General features: G+C 45.1%; 1 protein-coding gene across 1 annotated transcript in view; it reads right to left on the bottom strand.

The window, feature by feature from the left end:
• FAXC (failed axon connections homolog, metaxin like GST domain containing) overlaps positions 1-13186 on the bottom strand; it is a 29759-nt gene extending 16573 nt beyond the window's left edge. Inside the window, exons 1-3 of the mRNA XM_056343882.1 lie at positions 12811-13186; positions 12135-12270; positions 7016-7212 (exon numbers count right to left, since the gene is read on the bottom strand). Of these exons, the coding sequence (XP_056199857.1) occupies positions 7016-7212; positions 12135-12270; positions 12811-13085 (608 nt within the window). The 5' untranslated portion in view covers positions 13086-13186. The remainder of the gene's footprint in view (positions 1-7015; positions 7213-12134; positions 12271-12810) is intronic.
• Between the last annotated feature and the right edge of the window lie 10716 nt (positions 13187-23902).

Raw genomic sequence — 23902 nt, 5'->3', positions numbered from 1 at the left:
AAACCAAAGCAGTATCTCCTAGAAAACTCCTATGATTATCTTTTTTAAAATGTACGTTTTATCAAACCCCTGTATGTCATAAACAGAAGCTGAATTCAGCACCACTATCAGAGAAAAACCACCTTTACAGTAGTAAAATGTTCTAATCTTTAAGTTTTCACAGATTCTTTATTTGAATTACTAATGAGATGAGGTAAAAGGAGAATATTTGGCACAACAGCTGAAAAAAAAAAAAAAATCTATTCACAGCTAAAATTTAGAATGCTCCTAACAGAGTGGGTGAAAGGCATTTTAATTCTATTAAAAATTGTCCACTGCAGGACAATGCCTTCTGCTCTGATTTCATTAAAGTCGTAACAGTGAGCCATGTGCGGGTTTTGCTGCAAATGCACAACAGTGAAGAACAAGAATGCACCTGCTATGTTTCTGATGTTTTTTATCCTCAACAGGTTTCTCCACAACCTCTTGCACTGTACTAATATGACAAAAGCACACTGCTGACATTTCACACGCTTCATTTGTCAAATGGGGGTGTTCTGCACAATCCTTGTTTTTCAGAATGGATGGATCAACTGAAGTCATTGGGCTGGTCTCAGCACAGCAGAGTTTGAAACAAAGCCAGATTTAGTGAGAGGCATCAGCACAAAAGGGGGAACATGAAGCCAGCAAGCACAGGAGCAAACAGCTACTGAAACTTCAGAAGTATTAACTTCAGCTAGAAGATGTGGAGACTGCCTTGGTCTAGGAACAAAGGTAAAACAGGATTTAAGAAGGATGGAAAGACTGCTGAAAGTGTAAGGGCACTCCATAAAGCAGAACATTGCAGCAGTGACATCTCATGGGCCTGGGAAAGGACAGGATCCCTTAAGCAGATACAGGTCTGAATAGGAAGAAAAACTCCGGTCTTGATGCAAACACTGCGAAACAATTACAAGTACTATCTATATGTGTAAGTTACTTATTACTTGAATAAGCTATAAAACTTATATAAAACTATATATAAAACTTGCTTTCTGAGAGCACTGCTGTGTGCCTCGCTGTAAAGCCCCTCCTTCCCCAGCACATACCTGACTGGCTTCACTCAGCAACCCTACAACACAACTGGGTTGCTTTAGGACAACAGGTCTGGGCATGGAGAGAGATGACAACAAGAAAAAGAAGCCAAAACAAAACAGAAAATGAGAGGAAACTCCACTGCAGCATTTTTTAAGTCACCCCAGCTATACAAGTCTAATTCAGCCCTATGGACTTGCCATCACTATTGTTCACTCCAACCAAATCAGTGAGCTGGCACAGCACTGAGAATATCAACCACATCCAGGATAGTTTTAATTTCATGAGACAGGATGAACAAGGTTTCCCGCAAAGCTAATTAGCCTATACTTTAAAGCAAAAGTACATTTCCCCATCGCTCGCTTGCTCTGGGAGACATGGTCTTTGGGTCTGGAAGAGGTAGAGATCAGATCAAGTGCTTAACGATCAGGAGAGCAGCACAGGAAGAGCAGAACTGAACAGGATTTAGGTAATCCTGCTTAGGCTAAACTGTTAAACACAATCTTAAGACATCTGCTTGTCACTTTGAATGAGTAAAGTTGTCACATGTCCCAAGTCTCAAATTTACATGGGCAACAAAGGCAGCTAAATAGACAACCACAGAGTTTACTTCTAAAATGCTATGGTTCTGAGCACACAAAAGCAAAGAAAAAAGTAGGCTCAGGTTCAGAGAGGCAGTTACAGGCACTTTTTAAAGTGGCTTTACAAATACTTTGTTAAAAGAATTCTATTCAAAGGTTCATTACCCCGTGCTTCCTACCAAACCATGTTCCTCTGCATTTAATCCCACCCGCTGACCCCTCTGCTCAGACTACATTACTAAAGTATTATCAACATTACAAAAGGTTAGCAAATGCCAAAAATCAGGTAGTCTACATTACCTACTTCAGCATAACTACACATTTTAAACTACAGTTAGTATTTACAGGATGACATAATTATTTTAAATATTGGCCTAAACTAAGCATTTTGGGAAACATTAACATTCCCATTTGTGCCAGCACACCTGTACAAATCATAGAGTATAAATAAAACAACAATGCATTAAAGAGCAATGCTATGGGGGTAAAGCAAATCTTAAATCTAAATGTAACAGCAGCTTTGGCCTCAATACATAAATCAGGAGAGGAGATTGAAAAAGTGACTCATCAACAGCAGCTTGCCTGATTATCTCCAAACTGCCTAAACAACAAGGCAAGGATGTGAACTGGGGGTTATTTTTCCTATCTGAACCTGTGCAGACTGGAATTTCTTGATACACAGAAGGATTATAACAAATTCATTCCACAATCAGCTGCAGAAACCCCACCTGCTGTGCAACTTCCCAGAGCAACTGGCTTTTAAACCACCAGCAGCATTCAAGCCTCATCATCATTAATAGCAGGAGAGACATCATTTTTACAACTGGCTTGCTGTATTTAAACATATTTATATCATAAACATATTTTACGTTTAATACATGGCAAGTCTCAAAACTGACCAAAGTCAGATTCATTTGTATTCTCATACCATGTTTTTCCTGTACATCAAGCACCCATCACATACGCAACGTTTACATGGTTTTCTTGAAAGACAAAGCAAGAAATGAGTTAAGTACGTATGTGCATGTGTATAGATACATATACACACGCATACACACTCATAAATCACTAAGGTTGTGTTTGACAATACAGCCAAACCAATCTAACGGGTTAGCTTCGTTAAGCTACATATTCAAGGCTTTAGGTTCTCACTAAGCACTTTAGTGTCTCCAGCCCAAGATCCCTCTCCTGAGACTCAAGTACCAGAAAGCACCTCGCAGTGCCTGCTTGCCCTCCAGGCACCAGAACCTGCCTGGACTGAATGCCAGCAGTGCTGCCAAGCCCAGCATGCAGCACCAGAAGGATGTGAGAATGGGACATCCTTACACTGAGGTCTAATCCCACTGACATACTGCAAATATATCAAAATCTCAAGGCATCCTGAAGGTAGTTGTGGATGCCCTGCCGGTTTCTGAGGGCCCATGCATTGCTGCAAGCAGTGGAGGCGACCCAGGGCAACCCTTCAGCTGATAAGAGGTCTGCAGCAGATCCCAGACCTGGGGCAAGAGCCACAAAATTGGTCTCCTCCCATCTCTTCTGCTGACTTGGCCCAACACCCATTCAGGTTAGCAAACTTTCTTCTTTGGCCAATTTAAAATACCAAAAGCCTAATAGTTACAGCATTCTCCAGTGACAGGAGCTCTAGCACCAGCTCCACATCAGTCTTGTGCATCTCAGAAATACACTCTAGTCCCCACACAAAAATAGGTATGTTCACTTGCTTGTTGTCTTTCTGTCTGACCCCTGACACCACTGGGGCAGAGGCAGGGTGTCTAGAAGCTGAGGTTCACAACAGCCCTGCACTGCGCTCAACTCCAGGCAGAGCAGCAACTTCCACCTGTAAAAGGCACTAACTGAAGATGAGCAATTACCTTGGCAAAAGCTAAACATTTCAGGAGGAAATGCTGAGCACCTGCCAGGATTAGCTCCATCCAGAGACAGCACACCACAGGACGTACCTTGCTGCTTTGTTTGATAAATGTACTCCAGTATTACTTATTTATGATGAAGCTACTTTGCATGCTACTGGCAATGTAACAGTATGAATCACATTTTATATCACTGCTTGGGAGGCTTGATTTTATAAACCTTACTCTGAAGAAAGGCAACCACAGTTACAAATTCCTCACTGTGGGACCTGAGGACACCATGAACAAACCCTAAGTTGCTGGTGGGAAGTGGGGAGGTTCAGGGACTGATGTGAAGGAATCCTACAACCACAGATGCAATGTTGTCAGGGAGAAACACAGTCCTAGACTGATTTTATTTTGGTGTAACTACAGGATGGTCAAATTTGTTATCCAGGAATTACAGCAGTACAACTGTAATGCCTCATAGCTCAGGCTTTGCCCAGTACAGAGAATTGGCATGGTGTAACCTCACCAATATAGCAAGCCTCTGGTACAGCCACACAGCAGGGACATACAGTAAGACTTACAGTTGGGTATGTTACTACACTGCAGCAAATATACATGCCTTAGGGAAACTCAACTGTGTGACTAAACAGGAAAGGCAACGGGGATATACAGCCAGGCACGCACATCTCTATTCTTACTTGGTCTAGCTTTGTCCACTCATTTCAATGCTACCTCCATGGGTCAGCGCCTGAATTTGCCATAACTGTACCCTGCGCTCCCCTATGTCACACCCAGCAGTGCCGAGTCAGCTCAGAGGGAGCCTGGATGGACAGGCAACAGCTTCACAGAGGAAAGCGCAATTTGTAATTGAGACACAACAGCAGTTTAAATTTCTCATCAGTAATGTCACTCCAGTCTTCAAAAGAAGGTAAGAAGGAAGACCCAAGAAACTACAGGCCCATCAGCCTTACCTCCATCCCTGGAAAGGTGATGGAACAGCTCACCCTGGAGGTCATCTCTAAGCACGTGGAGGAAAAGAAGGTCATTAGGAACAGTCCACAAGGATTCACTGAGGGGCAATCACGCCTGACCAACCTGATAGCCATCTATGATAGAATGGCTGACTGGGTAGACAAGGGGTGATCTGTGGATGTTGTGTACCTTGACCTCGGCGAGGCTTCTGACACTGTCTCAGTAACATCCACATACGTAAGCCCAAGTGTGTGTTAGGCAAGTCACTGAGGTGGACTGAGAACTGACTGAATGGTAGAGCTCAGAGGGCTGTGATCAATGGTGCAGAGTCTGGCTGGAGGCCCGTAGCCAGTGGTGTGCCCCAGGATCAGTGCTGGGTCCAGTCCTGTTCAACTTGCTCATCAGTGACCTGGATGGAGGGACAGAGTGTGCCCTCAGCACGTCTGCTGGTGATACAGAGCTGGGAGGAGTGGCTGACACACCAGGAGGCTGCTCTGCCGTTCAGTGACACCTGGCCAGGCTGGAGAGCTGTGCAGGGAGGAACCTGATGAAATTCAATAAAGGTAGACATAGGATCCCGCACCTAGGGAGGAATAACCCATGCACCAGTACAGGCTGGCTGACCTGCTGGAAGTCAGCTCTACAGAGAAGGACCTGGGAATTCTGGTGGACAGCAAGTTGACCATGAGCCAGCAGTGTGTCCTGGTGGCCAGGAAGGCAAATGGTACCCTGGGGTGCATTAGAAGGAGCATGGCCAGCACTGTGGAGTGCTGTGTCCAGTTCTGAGCCCCCCCAGTCTAAGAGAGACACGGAACTACTGGACAGGGTGCAGCAGAGGGCTACAAAGACTATTAAGGGACCAGAACATATCCCTTATGAGGAAAGGCTGTGAGAACTGGGGCTGTTTAGCCTGGGGAAGACTGAGAGGGGATCTCATCAATGTTTACAAATATCTTCAGGGTGAGTGTCAAGACAACAGGGCCAGGCTCTTTTCAGCAGTGCCCAGCAACAGGACAAGGGGCAATGGGCACCAACTGCAGCACAGGAATTTCCAGCTGAATATAAGGAAGAACTTCTTTACTTTGAGGGTGGCACAGCACTGGAACAGGCTGCCCAGAGAGGCTGTGGAGTCTCCTTCTCTGGAGACATTCAAAACCCACCTGGAAGCGACTCTGTGCAACCTGCTCTGGGTGAAGCTGCTTTAGCAGGGGGTTGGACTAGATCTCCAGAGGTCCCTTCCAACCCTGACCACTCTGTGATTCTGTAACATTACATTTAAAGCAGCTAAGTCTACTGACCATGAAACAACCAACACTAAGGCAAGGAGATGAAGCATGAAGGGATTAAAAGGCCTCATCTTCCCTTTAGCAGCCATAATAATGGAGGGGGGGCGGGGGGGGGGGGGGGTGCACGAACAACAAAAAAAGTTACATTAATAGGCTGCCTGGATAAGGTTTTTGAGGCTACAGCACTGCTGATGGATATAACTGGTGAAGGTCACACTTCTTGGAAGGTAGGGTTTACATTTCTAAGCCACATAATTTAAATCTGTCTACTGAATGCTAAAATTGTTTCCAGGAAACACTAAAAATTATTTGAAGAATTGTATGTACACATGTTGCTGCTCATCTTTGATCACAAGGTGAAAGAAAAGTTGGATACATTTACCTGTTTTAAGTCACACATTGTTTTGAAGGGAAAAAAAGTGCAACATAAATGCAAGACCTAGTACAGCAAGGACTTAAATGCATGTTAGAAATCAGTATTTCCCAAATATTGGGAAAAAGTCTTGTGCCTGCTAAGGCAGCCAATGCAGCACCCAAGGTGCCACATCCACCGGCTACTTCTATGAATCCAGACTGGAAAAAGGCACTTAAAAAGGACTGAAATGTGAAGTGAGAGTGGAAATCACAGGTATTACTTTCAAAGGTGTCAGTAAAATGCATACAGTACCAGCAAGGTTCTATTTATGTTTTCCATTCATATACATACTTCAGCTTCTCAGGATACTGGGACTAATAGCGTATCCTATCAATTGGCAGCACTGTCAACAAGACCTATTAACAGGAATACCCCGTGTTACAGGAAAGGCAATAATTCATATCATAATGGCACACACAGATAATTAGAATCAGTAACTGTAAGAACACCATATCCCAGATTCACTATCAACAATGGATTTGTTCCCCTGGACCTCTCGAACCACAAATGTATTCAGCCATCCTGATTTTTTTGCTCTTTACTAACAAGGCAGAGTTCATCCCAAACAGGACGGAGGAAGAGCCCACTACTGCTCCCTTCTGCAAAGCTGCAGGCGAAGCGCCCAGCTCCCTACCTTGCTTACACAGCATGACAACTTTTCAGGGGAATTACCCCCGGCTCATACTAGCGTACGCAGAAAGAAGAAGCAGTTTTCTAGGGTGAAGAGTGGTGAAATTAATAAGTGGGTACCCAAGCTTTCTGCAAGAGAAAGTAAGTATTCACGTCCAGGCACAAGCACAGGGACAGATCTGACAGCACAAGAACGTGGCCAGCCTTGCCATGCAAGCTTACCAGTATAAGTGCTCCTCCACCATTTTTGTCACAGCTCTGGAAACAGCTCTTTCATGCGGACCAAGGTGTTTATTTAAATTCACTCCAAGTTTCTCTTCCAAAAAGTCAATAATGAACTCAGTGCCAGATACTTTCTTATGATTGTATTCAATCCAGGGCATTTTCCCTTGAGGGGAAAGTTTTCCATCGAAATAGTTCTAAGAAAAAAAGCAACAAACAGACAGACAAAAAAAGCCCTTCAGATTCTGTTTCAATGAGAATAAAGCTTTTTAAATATTCTTCTGTGTTTCTAAAGGCAACATTATCCAACAAACTTTTTTTAAAAAAATTAATACTCTAGAATAGTAGCTGTTCAATCAGAGCAACAGCTTTACCCTATATGACAATTCAGGTAAAATTCTTCCCAGGTCCTGCAAGGTATTACACGTGTTTATGTAGGCTGCCACATGATGTAATATTATTCAAGTACTCAGACTATTTAAGGGTTGGAGATGTTCAGATGTCCCAAAAGTTGGGTCTATTATTCTAAACAAGTTTTTAAACACAGGATTCACAATTAATTTTGGCTCCTGCATAGAGCAGCAGCTTTCAGGTTAAATGTACTTTATAAAGATTAATTCACTACCTACCTCAGATAGCTGCATTACCTCCAAGGATAAATCTCAACCAGTCACAAGCACATATAATGAAAGGCATATCATTGCCCAAATGAGCGGGATGGAAATCTGCCTTTACACATGCTTTTGCAACTTCATAAACTTAAGAATCTCATACATTTACAGACACACTTGTTACGATTGGGTCTCCACCAGCCCAGCATCAGTCCAGCACTAGTGCGCTGTTGAACACTGGTCTACCTGCTCAGCATAGCACTCCCACAGAAGTAGCAATGTATTTTCTCCATTTTACAGTTGGAGAAGATGAAACACAGATTAAAGAATTTATGCCTCATCTTGACAAACACAAGAGGAATTGCTGGCTGCCAAAATGTGAATCAGTCATTTGACTTCAATTCTCTATTACTCCCAAAGGCAGAGACATAAGGCAGAACCTCCTTCCTTTCCTGTGATTCCCATCCTCACATTCCTGTTATTTAGAGAATGAAAAAATCCTAGGTCAGGAAGCCGAGCCATAAAGGCTCACAATAAAGGCTCTGTACTCAGTCTCTGGTAGTCACCCTAAACATTTCAGGATCTAGCCCCTAACTGTTGGCAGTTTAGGGTTAGCAGTCCTGGATTGCCCTGTTTGGATCTCAAGTATTTACCTGTCTTGAATCCACTAAAGATGGATTAAGGTCCTCTTGCAGCAAGGAGTGTACACCAGAACGCACCTCCAGTTCAGTCTGAGACCACAGCATTCTGGCTACTGCACAAAATGCAGATGTACAATGCACTACGAACACGCGGCCATTCCCAGAGGCTTTTCCCTTGCTGATGAAAGCAGACAAAATGGGTAACGCTACTGGAAAGCAATGCCTTCTGGCTATACACTTTTCTGGGATTTCTGCCCAAACAAACAGCATGGTAAGGACATCAGATTATGTAACATCTCATCTACTGCATCCCTGTGTGGGTGAATAAAGCAACTGAATCCACCCCCAGCCTGCACATGGGGGTGACATGGGGGTTATTACTTTGGTCCATGGAAGAAACTCTAAAAACTACTGAACATCTGAAACTGAAAGGAGCGCACTGCCCCATCCTTCCACCTTCCAGACCTTCATCAAAAAGGCTCTTCCAGCACTCAGACATACTGATAGGTTTCCGTAATTTTTCATACTACAGAATCATAAGCTTTTTCAAGAACTACATAGCATGTCTATATGGCACATTCTGGCTTAATCTTGGTTAAGCCCTTTCAGTAAGGGATTTCCCTTCTTGTGCACAAACACTGATGTTTTGCACAACCTGCTAGATATGATACTGTTTACTGCATATTGCAATTACTGTAGTCCATATCATTTGCAACCTAGAAAAAAAGCAAATTCTTATTATTCAACTGCTCATTTCTTTGAATTCATATATGTGATATATATTAAATATATGATGTAAAAACTCGTTAGTACCACATTAATATTACACTCAAAAACACAAATGAGAGCTGAAATTCTCATAGGAAAGTTGTTTTACCTAAACTTAGAAAAGCCTTAACAGCATTTTCATGTTTCATTACATATAGTTTATTAAACAAAATAGGAAACATCTTTTAACAACCTAAGAAAACCTTAGTCTCCCAACAAATCTGTTATACTGTTCTTGTATCCACTGTTCTCAAATGGGTATTTTCAGGCTTAAAACCTTGGTATCCTTATGGCTGCTACTGATTGCCATCAAATATTTATCAATTTTCCACTTAAAAATTGTTCCAGCTGCAAAGCAGGCAGCGGGTTTGGAACTAGATGGTCTTTAAGGTCCCTTCCAACCCAAACCATTCTACAATTATCATTAAAAAACTAAAACAAACCCAACAAAAACATTCCCTCATATCTCATAGTACATTTAATTGAACTGCAATCTGCAAAGCAACAATAACAAGAGTTCCCCAGAACCTCATTTATAGCAGAATTTATAAACAGAATGGCATAGGGCACTTCTGGGGTAATTTTATAGTACTATCCAGAAGAAATTAGGTTCCACATTTTCAATTACTGCTGCTTATGCTTTTCTTTTACTCATATCTCTTCCCAAGGAGGCCACCATCTTCAAAGACCTGGCATGAAAACAGCACATTTCTGCTGTGCTAATTACTTATCGGATTACATAAACAGTCAGTTCTTCATATTCATGACTGAATCAGGAACACCCAAAAAATCTCTAATAAGTGCCCAAAATGGGCTCTTTTCAAACCAAGCTTTATCAAGAAGATAAATGCTCTGAAAAAAAGGTAGATACTATGACAGCCCAGCCAGGGTGGGGCTGCCCAAATTATTTTTGATGGAGAACTCACACCTAGAAAGGCAACTTCAAGAAAACATAAGCACATTACAAGAGCACAGCTGTTGGGAGAAATTCAGATGACAGTAAGGTAAAAATGTGTCGCCCAATTCCGCTTCTTGCATGCCATTAAAGCATGTTGTGTAACACACAGCACATTATTCAATAATCTGATGTACCATAATAAACACAAGGAATTGGAAGAGTAAAATCAGTCTGACCACCCCACTGCCTTTTGCTCACTGTTCCACAACCCTTCCTTCAAAGCAGCCCTTCTCCAGGAAGGTTACGACCACAGCAAGTCTCCAGAGGTGAGCCCTGGCACCAGCTGCCACCCAGATTGCCAGCACTTTTCCATCACGTCCCTGCTGGCACACAGGAAAGTGAAGTGTTTGATGCTGCGACAGCCGTACCCAATGGCTCCGTCACCTACAGTGTCCTACAGGTAGGACAGCCACAAGGGAACAAAGTAAAAGTCTCCAGGTAGTCCAAGCATAGGAAACTTCGTAAGTCCAGCTGAGAATGGCACTGCCTTCTGGCTCCCCTCCCGCTACCTGCTGCTCCCCTACCACTTAATCCCATGGTAGCACCTATACCTTCCTCCACCTGCCAGAGCCGAACACAGCGCTGTACTCCTAACACAAGGATAAAAACAGAATTTGCCTCTTTCGGAAAAAATGTTGCATCCTTAGCTCATAAGCTTGGCTCCACCAAACTCACCTCTAAAACCCCGCATATAGGGTCTGTAACCTGACAAACACCTTAAACCCGTATAAACCAGCACAACTAAAAACAGCAACCTGGTGCTCCCAGCACTCGCAAAACCCACTCCTGCTCCTGCAGCGTGGCACATGGAGCATGTAGGGGACAGAGCTGGGTTAAAACCAAACATACTCTGGTCCAGCCTGATCTGGCACAGAAAAGCACATGCAGGAAAGGAGAAGGAGCCACTGAAGGCAGGACTGTTGCTTTTGGCGGTCCTGCTGATCTACACCAGCTTAGTATACTCACAGCTAGCAAGCAGGGATAAAGTAAGGTGCAACACCAAAAAGCAATGCTGACCTTCAGTACAGAAAATCCGTAAATCCTTCTATCTCCAAAAAGGTGGGTGACTCACTTCCACCTAGCATTAGCTGTCTAAACGACTCCATCCTGAATCACACAAATGTGCAGTGTTATCTTTGGGAAGCGACATAAACGAAACATTCTTCCAAACACCCTGGCATGCAGCAGTAAAAAGTGACTTGAACCCATGTGGGGTAAGCGTGCAACTTACCCACAGCTCAGCCTCTTTGAGACAAAGATGCCAAATTTACATCACTTAGAAAAAAACAGAGAAAAGAAGAAAAACAAACAACAGTTCTTCTACCTATGATCCTCATTATATTTATCACCACTGTTGTATCATCTTAAATGCACTCAATGCTTTACACAGAGAAACCTGTCCCATGTTTCGAAGAGCCAGCATGCTGTACAGATTACCAACACTGTAACAACACCCACACTAGACTCACAGCATCACAACTAAACCTTGACTCCAAAAGGCAATGCTGCTAAGATTCAAATTTCTGTTCTCACAGCTTTCATTCACTGGAGCAGCTTAGGCTGCATCCCCTGTGGGGAGATGGCACAGAATGACCCAGCCACAATTAATGAGCTGTATTCACGACCTCTAAAAGCAATCCTGTCTCACTTCACTGGGGCAGAAGCACCAGCAATGGGAGGTGAGGCAAAAGGCAGGCATGTCTTCCCAGGAAAGCTCCACAGAGATACCCTCCATGAAAATATGAAGCTGCAGCTGTCTAGTCTTGATCTCTTTAGCATGCTGAAATTCAAAAACCAAATAACATTATGCTTCAGTTTTGAGGCGTTATTTAGCTTCATATAAACTACAGACTACTCTCCCATTTCAGCATTTCCAGCCAAGTTAATTTCTAACATTCATGCAGCTTTGCCAGTTAAATCTAGAGCTATTCCAGACCAATCTTATTCAAGTCATATCTTTAAAGGTTATACACCAAATTTAACTGGAGACATGAAAGCACTGGGTGTACCCGCCTAGCTGTAGGTGTATGTTTACATCTCCCTGGGCGAGACAGACTGGGGGGCAGAAGAGACTGGATGCCTGCTTGCCATTTCAGACAATTACAGCGAGCTGCAATGTAAAGGAAAATGGCACCGTGTACCTGGTAGGGTAAATCAGCCATCCTCAGGTAAGTTTCCATTTTCAGACAGAACGGAGATAAACTTGGAACACCATTGGTAGGCCTTGAAAACTGATGCAGTATGATAGCATCTTTCGAATCAAGCTCTTGCTCTTTCCTGTCAAAAACAAAACTGAATTTAAAAAAAAGAAAAACATGACTACAACACCCACACCCACGAGCCGGGTGCGTGATACGTCAGTACATTAAATACACAACGGAGAAATCCCGGCCGAGGCAACACGCACCCCTTCCCGGAACCGGCTGCGGCAGCGAGGAGCCCTCAGGGCGCAGTGGCAGGCGGCAGCCTTGGCCCGCCCTGCACCAGGGGCCGCGGCAGGGGCCGCCCCGGGCCACCTGTGGAGGACAGGCGGGGCTCGCGCCCACAGCCGGCTCCTGCACGGTTGCAAAGGGTAAAGGGGGGGGGGGGGGAAGAGAAAAAAAAAAAAAAAACCAAAAAAACAGGTAAATAGCAAAAACACAGCGAAAAAGAGAAATCAGGCCGCGCCGCCCTCCCTCCTTAGGTAAGCGCCGCCTCGGCCCCGCGCTGAGCGCGTCCCCGGCTTCCACCGCCGGCCCTCCACGGGGAGCGCCCGGCTCCCGCAAGCCCCGCCGCCGCCGCCCCCGCTGCCGTCTTGCTAGCCGCCCGCAGCCTCACCGTATGGCCAGCAGCTCGTGGAGCAGGTAGGCGGCGGCGGCCAGCAGGGCGCCGCCCGTCAGGTACAGCGTCTTCTTCCACCAGGAGTCGGAGCCCAGCGCCGCCATGGTGCCGCCCGCGCCCCCGCCCGCCAGCGGGAAGGCGACGATCTCGCCCCCATAGAGGGCGGGCGGCGGCTCCTCGGGCCCCGCGCACCACCCCAGCGAGAGGCTGCGGTTGCGGCTCAGGTCTGCCACGCAGGAGCGGGGCGCCGCCAGGCCCACCCCCCACAGCATGCTGCGCCCGGGGCCCGCATCCCCCGCCGCCCCGCGGAGCCCCCCACCCGGCCAGCCCTGCCCTGCCCAGCCGCGGTTGCGGGGAGGGCCGCGCCGCGCTGGGCGGCTCCGGCGGCTCACTCAGCCGTCGCTGCGCGGCTGCGCAAGGCGGCGGGGAGGGGAGGACAGGGGATGGGGTGGGCCGGGCCTGCCCCTGCGTAGGGGCGCCGCCGGTCCGGGGCGGGGGGTACGCGGCGCCTGTCCGAAATTGCGGGCGGAAAGCCGCGCTGGCGCTTCGAGCCGACGGTGCCCCGCCGAAGCCGGTCCTGTTAAAATGCCCGTGGCCCGGTGCTCCGAGCGCCGCCGCGCCGTGCCTTCGCAGAGGAACGGCCTTCATCCTCCTGCGTTACCCCGCGCTGGGGCAGCGGCGCCGCGGCATCGCCCCCGCTGCCTGACCCGCACGCCCCCGGGGCGCCTGGCATCCCGCGGGGACTTTCGCTCTGTTATTCTGGCGCTCGACGAGGTGGCTGAGGAGCACACCTTGACACGCGGGAAAGGAAGCAAAGTGACTTAAAATCCCTCAGCCCTCAAGTCCGCGAGATTTCACTGGCACCGAGGGTCCTGGTGCTCCCTTGCCTGAAGCCTGTGCTACAGTGGGAGCCTTGGGTGCACCTTGATGGCACAAGCAAGACTACGTGTTACATTCTGCCAAATACCCGTGGCTCTGCACGTCACACTAACGTGTGTGTGCACGGACTGTGCCCTTTGCTGATTAATACCACTACCCAAATACTCAGTCCTTCATCAAATGCTGTGGTATGTACACCGCTGCTCCAAAAAGCTCCCACAAGTTAAATTTGTATTGCGCCACCAGGGGTGTAGAAGTGACCAGATTCTGCACACAAATGGAGCAACTTTCAGTGTCCAGCAGGCAATAGATGGGGTCTACAACCAGAGCTGTGTAGGTGCTTTACCTCAGGGTATGGGACAGATTAGACAAAGGAAGAGGAGAAAGAGGAGAACCCTGAACAAAGCCACAGAGTTTACATGCGTGTGCCAACTTCTCCAAGTGCTGTAAAGTGCCTGTTTTTCATTTAGTTTTGCTGTGCAACATCAGTGAGAGCAACAGTCTCTGCCTCTTGCCCCAGCAAGAAGTCTGCTGTGCTCTGACACTTTCTTGCAGCAGCTCCTTGCAGCATTTTGTTTTATTCCTCACTTTTAGCTTGTTGTTTACGGGTATTCAGTAACCACAGGCTACAGCACAAGATCCTCGTGTTTGGTATGTTAACATGTGTTTGATACTGTGCTGATGACCTGCTTTCAGGAATCAATGGGATTAGAGAGGTCCCAGGGACCTGGTGAATCTCATTCCACAAACAGGTTGCTCCCTCTAAAACCTGCTGTGCTTCTTTGCCCCCAACCTCAGTGAGGTGCTGCCTGAGCAGCTTCTTCACAGCTTTTGGGCCACTCCACACTACAGATGATGCACAGGTAATGAAGTAAGAGTGGAACGTGGGAGCAGCAGCCACTTTATGCCACAGCTGATCATTTGCAGCATAAGGTTTTGTTAAATTCTTCGACAGGGCAATGAAGAGACAGAGAAGAAAAGTGCTTTTTCTCTGCTACAGCACCTGCAAATCTCAAGCTGAAGATTTGTGTCAAGTGGCGGTCAGCCTAATAAATCTGGACTATCACAGCCTGGTAGCTGGTATCAGCTTTTGCTACTGCAAGGGAGCTGCTTGCTGTGTTACAGATAAAAGGGATCCAGTTACAGATGGGATCTAAGCTTCCATGAGGACAGAGAGAGGTCCTGGCCATCCACATCCCAGCTGCTGCCACTGCTTGACTTTTAGAGGCAAATGAGCAATCCTAAAACCCATGTTTTGAATCAGTAGTCAGTACAAGTGGGGAAGACCTGTGAAGGGAGGAAACAGAGGAGTAGTGAGTAAATCATTCACATCCCGGTGCTGCCCCAGACAAGGGAGTAAACCTGGGCTTTTGAAGGAAGCATTACTGCAATTTACACTCTGAAAGCTGATGCTGTGTTTGCTAGTCCAGCTTGTGCCTTTGCTGGCATTAAGATGCCATACAGATGCAAGGGAGACTGTAAGGCAAACCGGTTGCCCCGGGAGTATTAGAGCAGCATCCTAGTCAGATGTTTAACATTTGTGCAGCAACCATCCTTCTTTTGGAGAGCAATCTTATGCTCTGTTACACCTGTTCTGGATGCAGTGTTGCTTGGAGGCTGCAAGGGTCCAGCGCACAGTGATGCCTCCCAGGACACAGCACAGAAAGCCTCAGCAGCAGAGCCCGCGTGCCTCGTGGTATGTCGGATACAGATCCCCACAGACACCCTGGCAGCCTTTCTGTCCTACTTATGAACCAGATTTTAAGATGTTGGTTATGACCTGCTTAGCACTGACCGGACTTGACCATTTGAAAGGTGTAGGTCCCAATGTCACATCCTAGCAGCCAGAGTTTAACAACAGCAAATAAAGAACATGGATAAAACACAAGTTCTGTACCTGTCCCACACCGTTGACTTGATAGTGGTGATCTGCCAGACTCTTTCCTCGGGGTTTCAAAGTCGCTTGCCAGCAGGTATTGAATCCAGTTGGCCAGGCAGTCTGGTAGCCAAGCTTATCTGCAGGCAAAACAGCAAAGAGCATCTCTGCCTTTTCCCTGACTGTAGAAGGTGGCAGCATCCATTCCTCCAGGGAAAGTGCACAGCCTCACAAGGCAGCACTATTGCCTGTGGCCAATGACTTGTGTTAGAGAGGCTTATTAGCCAGCAGTAGCACCCAGGAACCCAAGCTGCAGCACATTGTCTGGTGGGGGGTATTGCTTTCTGCTCCTGTGAATCACAGGTGCTGCAATCTCTGACTGGTTCCTGAGATATGGTCTGGTGTTCCCACTTTCGCCTCAAAGGTCACAGGTGGTGCCCACTGGACTGACAGCTACCTTGCTGTCTTGCTCAGGGGAAATTGGAACGCAGCTCTGCACCTTTGCTAAATTACCACATTTTTCTTAGTGGGGAAAATAACAGCTAACAGTCATACACCCACATGCCTGTCTGGCTGCAAACACATACCAAGTGCGGCACAGTCTGCAATAGTCGTGCCTCAGATACTAGATCTTGTTTTGCTCTGCTTGATGTATGTTAAAGTATTTTTATCTGTAGTCTGTTCTAGTGCAGCTGCCTAAAGGTAGACAAAATAACAGAATCAAATGAGTAGATTTTTCTCGTTAACACAAATTAAAGCCTACTTTATTATACAGCAAGCCAAATTTTTCATCTGAAGTCTGCAGATGGATTTGAGAGCAGAGAGGTACTAATAAAATCATTCGTGTACCTAGATTCTGTATGTCGATATGAAGACTTGATCTTCATTAGGTTAATCTATTATTTTTTTCTGTAAATACTTTGGGTTCATTGCACCTTTTTAAAAAAGCCTGTGGTTAGCATGGTGAGCTGCCTGCAGAGCTGGGGGCAGGTGTCAAAAACCACAGTCTGAACCCCAGTGGTTGCAATGGGTCTTTGTGGAGTCCCACTGCAGAACCAGTCTCATCTGTATTTTGGCTGAGCACTAAGCTTCTTAAAAATCAGAACTTACGCAGAATGCTTTGCCGCAAGTTCTTCTTTCTTGTACTGCTGCCAACTGGGTTTGAACAGCGGAGCTTCACTTGCCAAATCTCCCCTGAGGCTACAAGAAATTGGGCCACTCATCTCCTGCGCTGGTATCACCCATAGAGTCTACTCACTGCCTCTCTCTGTCCCAAGCAGCCAGAGTCTGAGCAGCACAGAGCTTTTAACGGCTCTATTAATTGGATACAGGTAATTTTTGCAGGTTGCTCTGCCTGAAGTGAAAGCATCTCATTGTGCCCATGCAGTGACCAGCTATCCCCACCCAAAGTGACACCCCTGCTTAGGTTGGGCTCTCGCTTCATGTGCTGTCAGGGCATCCTACAGTGGTACAGAAATGCTTTCCTTCTCTTCAAAATATCCCAAACTTCCTCAGCCCTTGTCTGCAAGAGACGTAATTTAGTAGGGTTTTGTGGTGAGGGCTGAGTTTATGAGAGGGTGAAAAAAAGGCTTTTTCATCACTGGCAGATCCTTCTGAAATAATCACTGACTGCTGTCAGGATTCATTTTGTTGTAATATTAATGATCTCTCTGGGCAGCTTGAGTTTCATATACATGTCTTTTTAACTATTCAGATAAAAATAGCCAAGGTATAGCTGCAAAACGGTCATGCTGTGTTTTGGTTTGAATTTAGAAAAGAGGTTAATAACTTTAATGACATACAAATATACAAATACATAGGAAATGCAAAACATCCAGAATCTAAACTACTTCTGTGCTATACATAAATACCTATATCTAAGTCCACATTAAATGCAGTTCCAGCAGTTTCCCAGGGTTTACCTCGCGCTTTATGGTAAACAAAGCCACTTTCTGAGGTGACACATGCTCTGAGGCTGCCCCAAATGATGTAAATAACTCAGGGCTCCTTGCTTTTGCCCCCCCCCCCCCCAAAAAAAAAAGGAAAAAAAGCTTTGCATAAGACCTGCTTTCTGCAGGTTGCAGTACTCAGACTGGCAACTGAGTATAGCTCTGTGCAACTCGGTTGACAGACCTACAGTCTCACAATTCTTTAGGGTTTTTTTAATTTTATTACACATTTTTACAAGCTTTTTGGACAACTAACAACCCTCATAATGTCATGGGGGCAGTTACAGCCTTTTATAGTCAGATCATTCATGTAAAACTTTCCCAGTAGCACAATAGTCTTGGGAACCAGTTACAGATTGCAATGCAGTGGCTCCCAGCTTTGTCTGTTCTTAAGTGCTCTCCCATTTACAGCATCCACAGAAGAAGTAAGATTTGCAGTACATATTGCTGTGACATGCTTAGCATCTCAGTTCATGTTTGATAAATCATAGAGATGCATGAAGTTTTTGCAGATTTCCTTATGCAGATTTCCTTTACTGTATTTACTCTTTTCAAAAGATTATACACAGTCTTCAGATTTTACCCCGTTAAGTAAGAAGTGTTGTTTTTTGTAGGAAAATGAGTTGTTTAATGCATCTGTCCTAGATTAGCTAGCAAGTAGCCTAAGGTGGTAATGACAGATAAAAGTGCTAGCTGCTGCAGACCCTGAAAAATGGAGCAATGTACCATTAGCGAGCACAAACCCTGTCAGTCCAGGGAAACAGGACCACAAAATGTGGAGGAGATCATTCCAGTGTGACACATTTGTCTGCAAATCAACTCCCAGCTGAAGGCAGTGGCAGGAGAACCCTACCAGAGGCTGTGTCCCTGAGGCCAAGGCTGTGCTTTCATCTCCCGAGAGCTCTGGAAGTAGAGGGAGGGGAAGGACAGTGGCAGAGCCGATAGCCTGCATCCTCTGAGAAGGCAAACCGTTGAACACCATAGCTGACAGCAGGATTTTGGTTTATTGTAAATTGGATTCTGGAAAAAGGTGCTTATCAAGTAGTCCTGTAGACAGAAGTGGTTTTTTTCTTATCTGCAGATAAGATTCAATAAGGGAGAGATGCTGCACGACATGCATGGGAATGCTGTCCTGCCTGGACAGGCCATTTGAAGTTTCTTCCATTACCTGCCATGAAGTCCTTGAACCCACGTAGCTTATTCCCTTTCTCATCCATTCATGGGACATCATCTCATCTGACTACAGTTTCAGAAACTCTGGCATCTAGGTTCATCTAGGGTCTCACGCTTCCTCTGGAGAAGGAAAAAAACAAGGTGTTTCCAGAGTACTTTGTCAGCAGCCATGCTGAAATGCAGGGTGAGCCAGATCTCATCATCCACACATGCATTCCTCCTTAGCTGATGCCTTTTTGTTGGCAGCTTCAGCAGGACTTTTCTTACGATGGTGTACCAAGAAATGCATAGCAGAGGCCTCCAGGCAAGCCCATCATCAGGAAACAACCTCAGTGTTCAAAAGCTTTGCACCATCAAGAAGTTAGATGGTCTCACTATTAGGATTGGGAGGAGTGGTGAGAGGGGTAATGAACAGGAGGACACCCCTCTTTGAAAGGAAATCTGGTACTGCTTTGTTTAGAAAGAACAACATTGGGGTTTACTGGTTTTGAACATCCCGGGGTGTGGCAGAGACCCAGTGCTGTGTTCCTGCAGGTACTCGGTGGCTGGTGATGTGCCCATCCAGGTCAGGACCTCCTCAGTTACAGCTGGGGAGCAGGACAGGGAGCCCCCTTAAAGGGCAGATCCCCCAGGGCTCTGGGGTAGCAAGGTCCTGTTAGTTTTGTAAAGCGCAACTTCAAGGTGGGTCAAGGGAGGTGAGGCACTGAGCTGCCGCTTCTGCAACAGCCGGAAGGCACAGCTGGGAATTAAACCCCAAGTTTCAGTGCTGGGGCTAAGCTTCATCAGAGGGTGTTCAAACTACATCTGCTAACTTTGACCATTATTTATTCCAGTTGGATGCATTCTTCTGGTGTCTCCTTTTTATTTTGGGGGGTTTTGTTGGGTTTTTTTTATGTTTTTTATGTTTTGTTTACTTTCCTTTTGATATGTCTTCAGGTTGTAGGTGCTTCTTCTAATTCAGTAAAATAAACACCACATTTTTTTCTGTGTCTTTTTATAATACAACTACTGTACAAGGCAGTATTAGCAGTTCAATCTCCAAGTTGTTTCAGGGTTGTTGTTTTTTTTAAGTTAACACATCTCATGAGGATGCAACAGAAGTTTCAGATTTATTAATGGAACACTAATGGTCTTCACAACCCTTTTAAGCCGAAAAAAAATTATTTTAGAAAAAGTGAATATTGATTATATTGCTGGAGTGACTCCATGAGGGAATAAAAGCACAGTAAAATGCAGATCAAACTATATATCCTGAACTCCTAATGCATTGGGAGGTGGCTGTGCAATTAATGCATGTGTAAGTCAAGACATGTCAGGTGATTTTACAGCCTAGGTGAAATCCCAGCCCTTCTAGCTAGAACAAAACATGACATCATTTTATATTGCTTCAACGAGATGTGTGTCAATACAAATAAAATTACTGTTAGCACAAACTTTGAGTAGAATTTTGTCCTATAGGCTGGAGGAACAGGCTGATTTTTATCATAAAAACATAATCTGAAAATAATGTTATTTTTATTCAAATTTATAGTACTGTTCAGTCTAAGCAGAATGAAATTATTTTGAAAGGGTTCTAAAAGCAGCGTTCTACTTTCCATTGGCAAAGGGGCTGGGGAGAGGTTGTAGTTATGATGGCAAGACAGTGCATTACATAAAAAGAACTATTGCTTGGTCACTCATCATGAAGTAGGAGACAATGCCACAAAATTCACCCTGAGGTGGAAAAATAGAAATTTATTCTGAGACAGCACAGAACCGAATAAACCTGCAAACTCCACTTTAGAGGTACTGAAGGGTGATACTCCCTCACAGGCTCAGCAAAGCCCGGCAGAGGCAGTATGGGAGAAGCAGTGCTGTCCAGCAGTGCAAGGACTTCAAAGGGGAAGTGATGGGAAAGAGAAAGTATGCATTTGGGGTTCTGCATTTTCCCTTTAACAAGATAATGTTAGTAATGTTATTAAATAAACTGACTCAGGTCAATGGTGTTGCAGTTTTAGGATACAAGTTGTTCATACCTGTGGGCATCTTGGAATAGACAGTGAAGAAGTTTTGCTCTAGCTTAGGCTCCTGATAAAAGGGAATTAAATGCAAAGAAGTATAGTGGGAATACATCTGCATGCAGCAGGGTACAAGATCCTCTACACAAACATGGGGAGCACCATGAATGAGGGAGCTGGCAGCAACTTAGTAGTTAAGCAAACCAGCACTCAGTTTGAAGTGAGAGGAGCCCACCTTTCCTTCCCAGGAATTCACCGAGGGTGTAGGTGTTCGGAATGGGGCACTGGAGGTTAACATGCAAAAGCAAGTGGGAGGCTGTGAATACCTGTACTGTTACACTTCAGTCTGACACAGAGCCACTCTCCCAACCATCAGTAGTTCCTCTTCAAAGACACACTTGAATGCAATTGCTCTCTATACCTTTGCTTCACATTTCTTACCTCTATCAGAATCATATTTATCTTACAGGTATCACTCTTCTTCCTTCTACAATTTCTGGCTTTTCTATGTTGTCCCCCATTGCAAGGTACTCCTGGGTGCCTCTCTAAACCCTGCAACTACAGTATCAACAGTCACATGATGACTCATGGTCTGTCCCACTTTTCATCCTCCAGTCTGCTTCACAAGGCTGGCTAATTACAGAAGCTGAGCCTTTTGACTTCAGAACCACCAGACTGCATGCAATTATTCTTTTCAGGCATTTCTTAAAAGTGTGTGGAAAATAAGCTGCTTTTTTTAAATTAAAGCTGAGATTTCAACAAATGAGAAGCCATTTTCAGAAAAATTTTATACAAGATAGTCTTTATTCTTACCTCTACTCACAGCCATTACACATTTCCTTTACCACTACTTTCTCCCTCCTTTTTTCAATTCCTTAGGAACCTGACACAGGGTGTTTGTGGAAAACTAAGTACAATAGTTTTTAAAGTCCTTCAAAAACAGCCATGAAATGTCACTGGACCATCAAGGAACAATGGGCAACGAGATAGTGTAACAGGACATCATGGAAATGTTAAATTCTGGTTTTACTTAAAAGAGATTAAATGCAAATCTCCACTGAGGTTCTCATACTACTCAATTGGGCTTGAGTACAATTAATGTTTCAATTATTATCTGAAAGTGCTGTTCCGCAATAGAAACAACAACCTAAAAGCCTACTGCCTCTCAAGGGGCTTTTCTGCCCCACCTTCTCCCTGGCCATGTGCTCCCACTGCTTACCTAGTCCTCCACCATGGGAAAATTCAGCTCCCTGAATGGCACAACCACCAGCAGCATCCCATGGGGAAAGAAGGAAAAAAAACCCCAAACGTTCACAACTCAGACAAGCATCAGTCTCAGCAAAAGGCTGGGACTGGGACCATGTGGAGCCATAGAGGAGAGATGAGACAACATAATGAGCCACAATAGAGCTGAACAGCTGAGACCACCCAGAACATCGTTTGGTCTGTGGGGTTTTTTTTAGCCAGATCAGCTCCTTGCTCTGGTTTGTTGTGTTGCAGAAACAAATGGCTGGGAACAGGAGAGTCAAGGGTCTACAACCATAAATAAACTGAGGCTGAAAAAAAGCAAGCCTCAAATATAACTTTTTCCCAGTCTCAAGGCAAGAATCATCTCTTGCCTCACCCCCAGTCCCAGGTGCGTGCCTGGTGCTGTAACATTACTTTTCATACCTCCTACCACCACTATTCCTGTAAGCACCAAAGTTATGGCTCCATACTCAGGAACAAGCTGCAACAGGAAAGCCAAAAGATCTGCAAATTTATTTGACTTAAATTCTGTTCATTTCACTAGCACCTATTAAACTTCCATAGCAACTGGGTTAAGAGAAGTGTGAAGTCTGGACTGGTTTCCTATGCACATATTTTAAGTTCCTGCAGCACAAATACGTAGTATGTATTCAGTGCACCATGCTGAATTTGATTACACTGTGCCACAGATGCACATTTATGAATAATGCAAGGCTTTAAAAAAAATATCTAAAAAACAAGGTGTAGGATATTCTTGCGGTGTTTGTTATCTCACTATAATTCTCTCTAGCGCAATCATTTACTTTCTAGCTTGAAAGGCAGTTGTTCTAAGCAGAGGGATGAAATACAGCCAGAAGAGTTAGGATACTTCACCAGGAAAGAAAAACTGAGGGCTACAGACTTGAGGACGGAGCACATCAGGACATCTGAAGACATGCCATGGGTAAAAGGACCTGCTCAAGTAGTCCTCACATCAGTCACTAAACTCTCCCAGATTGACAGGGCTCCTATACATGTGTAGGAGCAGGTGGTCAGGTGCTTGCAATAAGGTTTTTGTCAAAAGCAGAGCTATCCTTGGACAACCATGTGCTTGTTGCTTAAATGTCAGTCATTGTTGATTAGGTATGTATCCCTCTTGCAAGCCTGGGCAGAGAACTCAAGCAGCATCAAAGGATTTTTGTGCTAAGCACAATAGAAATGGTAGTGAAAAAACCAGTCCCTTCCCTAGGCGGCTCACAGTTTTTCATTAAACTGCAAGCAAGCAGGAAGAAAGGAAAGGATGAGAAAGCCAGAATAACAACACAAGTATCTGGATTTAGGGCTTTTAACGTAAACAAAAACCAGCTGTTCTATCCCAGTTTTGTCTGCATGAGGTTTATTTCACTTGACAGGTATCAAAACATAGGTGAAGGGGGGACTGTGACCCTCAGGGGATGTTTCTAGTGGACTATCCCAGGAATCTGTCCAGGTGTCAGTGCTATTCAGATACGGTTTCTCTCAATCCACTGTTGGCAAAATTTGGAACAAACAGTCATACAGCTGTAATAACTTAAGATTGAAGGTGGTAACTTTGTTAGGGGAACTTAGTCAAGCCTGATGGTTTAACATGCCCAAACACAATAACAAAACCTGCTGATTATCTGCTCTGGTTCCACATTTTTCCCAGTGTCATTCCTCTCCTGAACACTATGCACCACATTGCATGCATGACCAATGGAGCAGAGACTCCCATGAAGAACAACATCAGGCAGAAAGAGAATTACGTATTCCTCCTGCAGACAGCATTAGTGAAGCCATTACTGAAACGCTGCATCCATTTCCATTGTCATCTTCAGAAAGGATGCTTACCACAACATTTTATATGAACAGCACTAGGTACTAAGAAGAAAATTAACTGTATCCCAGCTGAAACCAGGACAAAATATTACACTGGGGTGGTAATAACTGTAGAGACAATCTCTGCCCGT

This window comes from Falco biarmicus, chromosome 6 (assembly GCF_023638135.1).
Source record: "Falco biarmicus isolate bFalBia1 chromosome 6, bFalBia1.pri, whole genome shotgun sequence".
In the NCBI taxonomy this organism is placed as follows: domain Eukaryota; kingdom Metazoa; phylum Chordata; class Aves; order Falconiformes; family Falconidae; genus Falco; species Falco biarmicus.
Note: the sequence above shows the minus strand (reverse complement) of the source record. Positions and strands in the feature narration are given on the sequence as shown.